We start from the raw sequence: 10,292 nt of genomic DNA, 5'->3' as shown, positions 1-10,292 counted from the left end.
TCAGCTATCAGGTCTGTCAACCCAAGTAATACTCCCAGAAACACAGTTCATGCAGCATACCAACTACTCACATAGTGCCCAGCACAGGTATCTTGGGATCATCCTTGACATCCTGTATACCAAATTCCCTCCTATCTCTCTCTGCCACACTGTCAGACTGTGAACACACTACCTACTTACACATTAAGCCCTTCACCAGCTTCCACTCCCCCCAAGGAATTTTGAAAAGGCACAATCATTTGCAGGCACCATGGCATCCCAAGAGCACCCAAATTGGCTGAAGGCCCTCCTCGCCGACGCAAAGCCGCCCCCAAAGCTATTCGCATGGTCTCCCGCCAATATCCAGCCAAAGCTCGATGAGGGTATTGACATGGGAAGCTCCAGCAGCGATGAAGAATCCGACAATGCCTCCTGTGCCAGTCCTTCAGCAGACTCTGACCAGCGTATTTACATCATTGGCCCTGGCAATATTGGTCGACTGTACGCAACTCACATGGCTCGTCATCCCAATGCACTTCCCATCACGCTCGTCGTACATCGAAAGGAACTGCTTTCTCAGTGGGCAGCATGTGAAGGTGTCGGTCTCGCTGACCTAACCAGCGGCAAACTCTTCCTCAACAAACGCTTCACTGTTGAATGGTGGACCGAAACGAGACCTCACAACGGTCCAGTCAAGGAAGTTGCAGACGGGAAGAAGCTTCACAATGTCTTCATCTCTACAAAGGCAGAGGCTGGACTATCTGAAGCAGACCGTATTCGCCGGTACCTTGGTCGATGCAGCTCAGTTGTCTTTGCGCAGAACGGCGTCTGCAAGCTCTGGCCTCCCCACGGTCCTTTATACATCTCACATCGATACCCGAGCGGTGACACTCCTACATTCTCCGCGTGTGTCGTGAGTCATGGGGTTGCATCAGCAGGTCCTTTCTTGAGCATCCATGCGGCTCCAGCTGACGCATACATCGGACCTGTGTTTTGGGCATCTGATCGCGACTCGCTGCGGAGGCAACCATTAGAGGACTTCTTTATCCGGCATATTGCCTCGACGCCGCTTGTGAACACAAAGAAGGTGTCATCCGGGGAGATTTGGCTCCTTCAGTTGGAGAAGTTGGTCATGAATGCGGCGATCAATCCACTTACGGCTTTACTGCGCTGCAAGACCGGAGAACTGTTCACATCCTATGACTCTGATGATCCTTTGGCAAGGGTGATTGACAAGCTCCTCTGGCAAGCAAGCGCTGTTATCCAAGGGCTTGTTGATCACGACACGAGTGGCAGTGTTATCACGTCCTACGCTGAACAGACATCACGACTTGGGACTAGCTCCAGCGTCCCCAAGATCCGAAAGAAGTTGATGGAAAGGTTTTCACAGCCAGTCTTGAGAGCAAAGCTTTATGCATTTGGTCTCAAGATATTTGAGCATCGCAGTTCTATGCTACAGGATATAGAAGCTGGAAGGAAGACTGAGATACGAGACTTCAATGGTTGGATTGTAGACATGGCTTGCTTTCTAGGGACGGATCTGGATGTTAGCGTGCACAGAGGCTTAATTGAGTTAGTTGAGCAGTGTGAGAGCTTGGATAAGGTGGAGTTAGGTAGAGCATTGCTGTAATACAGGGTAGATCAAGCCTAGACTACCTTACTTTAAAGATCTTGACATTATTACTTAACTTAATTTCCGCTGGCTAGATTAATTATAACATTCTATCTAGTATTTTATTAAGCTATTTGTTACCTTATTACATTGATCTTCTAGCTAAGTTCTTTATAATAATTATAGCTCCAAGCTTTAAACCTCGTGCTTACGGCTCCCAATAACCAAACATCAAATGGCAATGGGTGCTTTTGGCTGGTATTGGTTCATATCCCGGCTTACCCAAAGCAGACAGCTGTACGAATCCTTACCTCACATGAGCCTGAGACAACCTCGTATTCCCAATCGGGCATTATACGAGCGGCAATCGACATGTCATCGGCAACTCAAATTTCGCATATCACATCATACTCATATGCTAATCTGCGACATGTCTCAGACAAAAGATGGGCCGTCAAATCTGCCGCCAGGGATAGCTACGGAGTGAATACTCCGATTGGACTGTCAGTGCAGACTCTCACCAAGACAGTGGCCCACTGCCGGCGGAAGCGCTCCGAGCCGTAGTTCAACTTTGAGTAATTCTCCGCTGAGCAGCCGTAGCTGGCCTCAACTGTCAACGCCACTTCATACCTATCTACCCCCCCCTAGCCCCCACGAAAAAAGAACCAAGAGATTTCTAGACATATGATCTCATGTAAGAAAACGCTATTGTGCTCCCCGCTGAGACAAGCGCCCGGCAAGTCTCTTTCCCGAGATTCTTTCCTTTGTTCCATGCAGTCATCACACCACGCCCAGAAGAATCCCACTCCCTTTCCTGCGCCGTGCTGACGCATGAGAAATCCCTCCAGTATGTCTGAGTTGCAGCGGGTCCTCGGACTCTGGATGCAATCCGACGGGAAAATACGCGTGTCCGCACACCCGATCGAGGAACGGTATTTGTTGTTTCCCCATTTGCTTTGGGGGTAAGGATGCAGTGTTGTTGAATGAGAAGAGAGGCTTGACGCTTGCAAACCGTTCCTCTGTCAATCATTTACTATGGCAAAACGAACAGCGGAGAATTCGGCAACGGTTGGGGAGGCTGAGGAGAAGCATCCTGAGATGGGTGTTGATGGACGCCCTGAGAGAGAGCCTACATTTCAGGATTATATGGTATGGCAGCCACAACATCACCATATCGAAGCAAATACTTGCAACCTATACTGATATAATCTCTTGTCATGTAGAGAGTCTTCAAGTATGCCTCCAAATGGGACCTTCTGGCATACACCGTTGGTGTAATCGCCTCGATCGGCGTCGGCATAACCTTGCCTCTTTTAAACATCGTTTTCGGTAAGTGGAAAACAAAGCCAAAGCCAAACATCGAGGCTTCATGCTAATGGGTCCGCCAAAATGTAGGTCAATTCGCTAGCAAGTTCTCTGACTATGCTGGCACCGAAACACTGCCCGGCGATGAGTTCCGCTCGAAACTTAGCGACCTTTGGTGAGTTTGACCTGCGTTACGAAAACTAATTTTCGCTTGATGGTCGCTAATACCCGTCGCGATAGTCTGTACTTGCTTGGTCTCTTCCTCAGTCGCCTTGTGTTAGGTTACGTCAACAACGTGAGTTCTTTGTCTCAGTAAATCTTCTCGTCGGCTCACCAATTCTCAGTTCGCATTTCGAATGACCGGTGTGAGAATCACCTCCGCCATTCGCCAGGATTACTTCACGGCGTTGTTTTCGCAAAGCGTGCATGTACTGGACTCTATGCCACCTGGATATGCGACCACGATCATCACAACCACCGGAAACACGCTGCAACTCGGCATCTCCGAGAAGTTGGGTGTTTTCGTGGAGTACAATGCCACCATGATCGCTTCAATCATCGTCGCGTTCATCTACAGTTGGCAGCTTTCCCTAGTAACGTTCACTGCAGTTGTCTTCATCACATTCAGTGTCAGCTTGGTGCTTCCTTACATCACCAAGGGCCAGACAAACCAGACTAAAGTATGCACCGATTCTTAAATCCTGCGAGATTTTGCTGACGAAAGGATTAGTCCGAGGCTCTGGCGATGTCTGTAGCTAGCGAAGCCATGAGCGGTATCCGAATGATCGTGGCCTATGGTGCCGAGTCACGAATTGGCAGCAAATATGGCAGATTCGTTGACGAAGCAAAGAAGCATGCTCAATTCGCTGGTCCATTCATTGCCCTCCAATACGGCCTGGTATTCTTCAGCAGTTATGCTGCTTTTGGCCTTGCATTCTGGTATGGAACAAGACTCTTGCTCGACGATAAGATCAATCAGCTCGGGGCTATTATCGTCGTCTTGTTCTCTGTCATGATGATCGTGACGGCGATGGAACGCGTCTCTACGCCTCTTCTAGCGGTTAGCAAAGCGACAGTTGCAGCTTGCGAGTTCTTCACCGTCATTGATGCACCCCGACCTGAGCCTGGTCATCTCACCGACCCAGATGTGTCTGCGACAGCGGATATACTCTTGGAGGACGTCACTTTCGCTTACCCTAGTCGACCACACGTCAAGATCCTCGATAGCCTCAATCTGCGAATCGAAACAGGCAAGGTCACCGCGATCGTCGGTCCCTCTGGCTCAGGCAAGAGTACAATCGTCGGTCTTGTCGAGCGATGGTACAGCCTCAAAGACCAGTACGTCATCTCCAAGCCAGTCGAGAAGCCGGTGGATAAAAAGAAGGACGGTGACAAAGAGGAGGACGAGCAAGAATTACAAGAACTCTCGTTCACAGGAGACGAAACAGGTCCGCCTGTTGAACTTCGTGGCCGAATCTCTACAAGCGACCACTCTCTTGATGACATCAACGTCAAGTGGTGGCGATCGCAGATTGGACTTGTCCAGCAAGAGCCGTTCCTCTTCAATGACACTATCTACAGCAACGTGCTTAACGGCCTCATCGGGACAAAGTGGGAGAATGAGCCTGACGAAAAGAAGAGGGAGATGGTACATGAAGCATGCAAGGAGGCATTCGCAGATGAGTTCATCGAGAAGCTTCCAGAGGTACGTTAGATCACCATTGACAACCCAGTTAGCCCACTTGCTTCAAGCAAAATACTAACATATTCCCCTCAATACAGGGCTACAATACCGCCGTCGGCGAAGTCGGCATCAAGCTATCTGGCGGTCAACGCCAACGCATCGCCATCGCCCGCGCCATCATCCGCCGTCCCGCGATCCTGATCCTCGACGAAGCCACAAGCGCAATCGACGTCCGCGGCGAACGAATCGTACAAGCAGCACTCGACCGAGCCTCCAAGAACAGAACAACAATTGTTATTGCACATCGTCTTTCCACTATCAAGAAAGCTGATAGGATTGTTGTCCTGCGACAGGGTCAGGTTATTCAGTCTGGCACTCATGAGAGTCTCTTAACTGATGAGGCTGGTCTCTATTATAACCTTGTCAATGCCCAAGCACTGTCACTTGGGGAACAGATGGATGATCATGATGTCCTTGTTAAGGAGCATCGACCATCCTCTGTTCATGAAAAGGCACATACCGAGTCCACCATTGAAGACAAACCTCAAGACAAGACCCCCAAAAACAAAGGCCTCATCTCCAGCTTCGGCCGCTTCTTCTACGAGACAAAGTCCAACTGGTGGACAATGGCTCTAACCCTCTTCTTCTCCGCCTGCGCCGGCGCCGCCGTCCCCTTCCAAGCCTGGCTCTTCGCCAAAGTCATCATCGTCTTCGGCTACCTCCCCGACGAGTCCAAGGTCAGAAGCGAAAGTTCATTCTGGTCGCTCATGTGGACCGTCCTCGCTATTTCCGCTGGTCTAGCCTACTGCGCTACTTTCTTCCTGTCAACGCGCACAGCAAGCACTGTTCGTGCCAAGTATCAGAAGCAGTACTTCTTGTCTATCTTGCATCAGAAGGTTGCCTTCTTTGATCATGATGATCATTCGCAGGGGACTATGGCGGCGAGGAGCGCTGAGGATCCAAGACAGCTCGAGGAGCTGTTGGGGTCTAATATGGCAAGTGTGTTTATTGCCCTGTGGACTCTGATGGGTACTATTGCTATCGCACTAGCGTTTGCATGGAAGCTCGCACTCGTGTCGCTATGCGTCGTCGTCCCCATACTCCTCGCTGCTGGGTATTGGCGAATGCGGTATGAGATCAAGTTCGAAGAGATGAACAACGCCGTGTTCGTCGACAGCTCCAAGTTCGCCTCTGAAGCGATCGGTGCATTCCGCACAGTGGCATCTTTCACTCTTGAAGGCGCTATCTGCGATCAGTTCCGCACTCTCAACAGCAACCATGTCAAGGATGCCTTCAAAAAGGCTCGTTGGGTGAGCTTACTGTATGCTTTCTCCGACAGCGCGACTATCGGATGCCAGGCTATAGTACTCTACTACGGTGGTCGTCTTCTCCTTAGCGGCGAGTATGATCTAGAGAGCTTCTTCGTGTGCTTCATGTCTGTGCTGAACGCAGGCGAGACTACAGGTCGTGCGCTCAGCTTTGGACCCAATGTCGCGCAAGTCCGTGCAGCTGCCAATCGTATCCTTGGACTGAGGGATAGTCAGGTCAAGGACGGTCCTGAAGCGACTGGCGCACATTTCATTTCTCATGGCGATGGTATGAAGATTGAACTGGACAACATTCACTTCAAGTATCCTACTCGTGACGTGCCTGTATTCAAGGGTCTCAGTCTTACGATTGAGAAGGGCCAGTTCGCTGCTCTTGTTGGTGCGTCGGGCAGCGGAAAGAGTAGCATTGTCTCTCTTCTCGAAAGGTACGTAAATTCTTCTTCATATGTTTGTGGAAAATGCTAACATGATGCTACTCAAAGATTCTACGACCCTGATCACGGTCGCATCCTCTGTAATGGTCAAGACATCGCTGCCAACAATGTCTACACATACCGCCGACATCTCTCTTTGGTTGCTCAAGAGTCAAGTCTGTTCCAAGGTACGCCACACACATCACACTATCATCAAACAACACAGCTGATGATCTCACAGGTACACTACGTGAGAACATCCTTCTTGGCGTCGAAGATACAGTCGACGACGCAACTGTCCATCGCGTATGTCAAGAAGCGTCTATCCACGAGTTTATCATGTCCCTTCCAGAAGGCTACCAAACCCAAGTAGGTTCACGTGGGGTGACCCTTTCAGGCGGCCAGAGACAGCGCGTCGCTATTGCCCGGGCTTTGATGCGAAACCCTGATATATTGCTCCTTGATGAGGCGACAAGTTCTCTCGACTCAGAGAGTGAGAAGTTGGTCCAAGAGGCGTTTGAGAGGGCTGGCAAAGGTCGTACTATGGTCGTCGTTGCTCATCGTCTTGCGACGGTGCAAAATGCCGATGTCATCTTTGTTCTTGGTGAGGGCAAGTTGATTGAGAAGGGGAGCCATCGCGAGTTATTGGCTGCTCGCGGTGTTTACTGGCAGATGGTAAGTCCTTTCATGCCCTGGAGTTACGGTGCCTTGGTTGAGCTGAGTGCTGACTTTAACCAGTGTCAAAGCCAGGCTTTAGACAAGTGACGTTAGATGTCCCCTTGACATTTGGTGATGTCGCTGTTGCACGAACTTACCTTATTTATCCTTACTGTACAATAATTTATCACAACGTGGCGATATCTACATGATTCCAACATGGATCAAGCGTGGATGTCAGCCACTGTCTCAACTTCGTCATCAAAGAGCCCGTTCCACGTCACATCATGCCTCGTGTCCCGTGTACTCCGCAGAAGAGGTATTGAACAGAATCCCGTTTCTCTTTCAAATTAATCGTATGTGTGCTATCCACGTAAAGACCAACAAGTTTATTTATCTCACTGCCTGAATGTATTGTAAAGTCCATACGCCCTCTAAGACCCCCAAACATATGAATCGCCGGCTGATACAGTTACTGCATCCGGTATCACAGTGTTCGTAGCGATATCAGTTGCTACAACTGTATCGTACTCGGTGACAGTGACATAACCCATGTTGGTAACAAACACACTATTATATGCAGTCGCAGATGCAGTGTTGTAATTCGTTGTGTAAACAGTGTTACGGTTGGTCACGCCGACAGTGTTGTAGTTGGTGACAACAATAGTTTTGTAGTTCGTCACCGTGAGTGTAACTGGCTTGGTCATCGTGGCACTCTTACGCTGTGTTACCGACTTGGTATTGCGATTTGTTACTGCCAAGGTCTTGAAGTCTGTTGCTGTTCTGGTTACTTGATTCCACACAGTCGTAACTTGCTTCTTGGTAATATAGCTTGTTGTGTACTCTTTTGCCATGTTAGCGAGAGTCTTGGGATCCTTAGCAGTGACAGTTTGTGTTGTTGCAGCAGCCGGTTTGTTGCTGATGTGACACGAACAAGCACTGCTAACGACGAGAGGATTCTTGAGTGGTAGGTAAGAAGGAACCTGTTTGACGGGCACAGCTCGCTTTGCGGGCTTGAAAAGAGTTAGCAGAGATTTAGGGATTGAAGGTATGTGAACAGAGATTAGAGGGGGAAAAAACATACCTTGGTCTGTGCCGGGCATCCAATATCATAGAATTGGTATGAACTACTAGGGTTTTTATTCGTATTGATTTCCCTAACAACCATTAGTTCCATAAGCAGGACAAACAGGGCCAGGAACTACAAAACGGGCTATATGGAGTGCCATTCTCGGGTTTACTTACGCTGGTTGGTTGTAGCATGCGCATGCACCAGGGCCATACCCGAAGCTCACAGCACCCTGAATTGTTTCGCAATACGACTTGCACAAGTCCCAGCTACCAAAAGAGCCTGAGCCAACCGAATAGCTTCCATGTCCGTAACCAGGGATAGCGCAGTGGTATTCTGGAGGGTGGCAGTCAGTATCAAATCATGGTAGTTTGTGGTTTTGAGAGTATGTTACCATTGCCAACTGAAGTTGTGGGTGCTGCTCCTCTGTTTTATGTTATTGTTTGCTCTCGCAGAATTGTTTTGTAAAAAACTTACGTGACACTGGAATGGTTGTTAGCTTCGTATGTGGCATATCGGAGATAGTACTTACGTGACAGTGACAGTGGTTGGGACACTCACGGTGATATCTTGTGTATCAATGTCTGTAACGTCCATGGTAGAAGTCAGGTCAATTGTCTGCGTGATGGTCTTGGTGATTTGTTGAGTCACCACATCCGTCGCTTGCGCTGTGCTAGTCTTAGTCACTTGAGTAGTATCCGTGTCAGTCGAAACGTCTGTCATGGTGTTGGTAATTATCTTGGTCGCAAAGTCGGTAACAGTAGATGTCTGTGTCTCTGTGATGACCGTCGAGATGGTTTGCATCACTTTGGTTCGAACAATGTGATACACATTAATGCGAACTTTTTGGATCTGAACTAATACCGCTGTCTTGGTCATCATCTTGGTCATGTCTGTAGTGACCAGAGGAGTAGCTGTTACAGTCTTGGTGCTTTGGAGGTAGGTTGAGCAGAAAGCGGATCCGTCTGCCTTGTTGCTCCTCAGGGCCACGATATCTTTGTCGTCGGGCTGGCAGATAGCTAGAGAAAATAAGTACTTGCTATCTAAACCTTTTACTCTTGCAAACTTGGCCAACACATACCAGGCGCTCTCTTGTCAAAGGCCAAGTCCTGGATCTGACCATTGATATCGTATTTGGGCCACTGAGCACTAGTCGGTATAGCACTAACGGCACTGACGAGCAGCGCTAGTGTTATCTTGAGCGCAACCATTTTGGTGTATTGGTTCAGTATCAAGGCAGAGAATTACACTCACTACAACTGCTGAATTGAATGCCAGAGAGGTATTATATACCACATGGTTGAGAGATGAGAGCAAGAAGTATTAGCTTGTCTAACTAATACCGGCTTTTCAACACACAATCGATCCTCCCAGGCTAGATCTACTGCTAGACCTTTGCAATGTCAATGACTTACCGCATTGGGATCCTAAGATATCACTAAGAAGGTCCAGGCCCTAATATTTTTCGAATATAAATCTGGATCAATGGTAGTATTATAAGTGCTAGGTAATATTCATTTAGTTTTCTAGTTCTGTGCTACAGTCGTTGCGAGATTTTCTGCATTCCAGCAAACGATGAAATTCCGCTTTGGGCGAGAACGAATGAAGACAAGCTTCAGGCTATCGTAACGCTACTACAGATACTAACCACAATGCGCGTACAACAGTTGCGGCTCTTCAAAGAGCTAGTTAGCCGATCTTCCGGCCAATGGTGAAGGAACGGTCTCGCCTCTCGACAAGACCATATTTAGTCCTTCGATAAAAATTAGCTTTGCTACCTTACCAAGCATTAACCAAAACCGTTCGACACGTGCTCAACGTGGGATACAAGTTCAAACTCTAACGATCCTAAAAGATTCCCGAGGAGTCTTTAGCCAAGCAGAATTTTAGACAGCGTGTTATTGGCTCAATGGTAGCCGACGCATGCACTGGATTGAGTTTGCATACCAGTGCGCTGGAGCATAAGCAGTTTGCAATATCGCTGAGCATGACCAGAGTGATTAGATACGAGAAGAATTAGACACATCACTGTATCCCCCACATCACTGGGCTCATTGCCTTCCTCGTCTAGTCTCCAAAGCCCTCGGGACAGACGTTTATGGATAATGATCGTGTTCCTGCATCTCTTAGCGGTGTTAGATGGCTGAGGTAAGGCTGCAGTAGCTTCGTCGGTCTTATATTATCGCTCAAGACATCATCTCTTTCTTCTCTGCCCTGTGTGTTGGACTGGTGTGTCGCGGGAATC

At 48.7% G+C, this 10,292-nt stretch overlaps 3 protein-coding genes across 3 annotated transcripts; 2 read left to right on the top strand and 1 right to left on the bottom strand.

Moving 5' to 3' along the window:
* Positions 1-250: 250 nt before the first annotated feature.
* FTJAE_9369 (2-dehydropantoate 2-reductase) lies at positions 251-1,609 on the top strand (the record flags this gene model as incomplete). The annotated part of the gene is made up of 1 exon (XM_037356283.1): positions 251-1,609. The coding sequence occupies one exon, from the start codon at positions 251-253 to the stop codon at positions 1,607-1,609; it is 1,359 nt and encodes a 452-aa protein (XP_037203621.1).
* A 1,017-nt stretch (positions 1,610-2,626) lies between these two features.
* FTJAE_9368 (multidrug resistance) lies at positions 2,627-7,086 on the top strand (the record flags this gene model as incomplete). The annotated part of the gene is made up of 10 exons (XM_037356282.1): positions 2,627-2,740; positions 2,815-2,920; positions 2,987-3,071; positions 3,137-3,191; positions 3,241-3,576; positions 3,627-4,601; positions 4,679-6,333; positions 6,391-6,509; positions 6,563-6,996; positions 7,060-7,086. 10 exons carry the CDS (start codon positions 2,627-2,629, stop codon positions 7,084-7,086), a joined length of 3,906 nt encoding a protein of 1,301 aa, XP_037203620.1.
* A 326-nt stretch (positions 7,087-7,412) lies between these two features.
* On the bottom strand, positions 7,413-9,258 carry FTJAE_9367 (uncharacterized protein; the record flags this gene model as incomplete). Its single annotated transcript, XM_037356281.1, has 7 exons — positions 7,413-7,991; positions 8,063-8,135; positions 8,224-8,383; positions 8,442-8,473; positions 8,525-8,530; positions 8,580-9,066; positions 9,129-9,258. The coding sequence occupies 7 exons, from the start codon at positions 9,256-9,258 to the stop codon at positions 7,413-7,415; spliced, it is 1,467 nt and encodes a 488-aa protein (XP_037203619.1).
* Positions 9,259-10,292: the final 1,034 nt, after the last annotated feature.

Source organism: Fusarium tjaetaba (assembly GCF_013396195.1).
Source record: "Fusarium tjaetaba strain NRRL 66243 chromosome Unknown NRRL66243_c0000212, whole genome shotgun sequence".
Taxonomy (NCBI): Eukaryota; Fungi; Ascomycota; class Sordariomycetes; order Hypocreales; family Nectriaceae; genus Fusarium; species Fusarium tjaetaba.
Note: the sequence above shows the minus strand (reverse complement) of the source record. Positions and strands in the feature narration are given on the sequence as shown.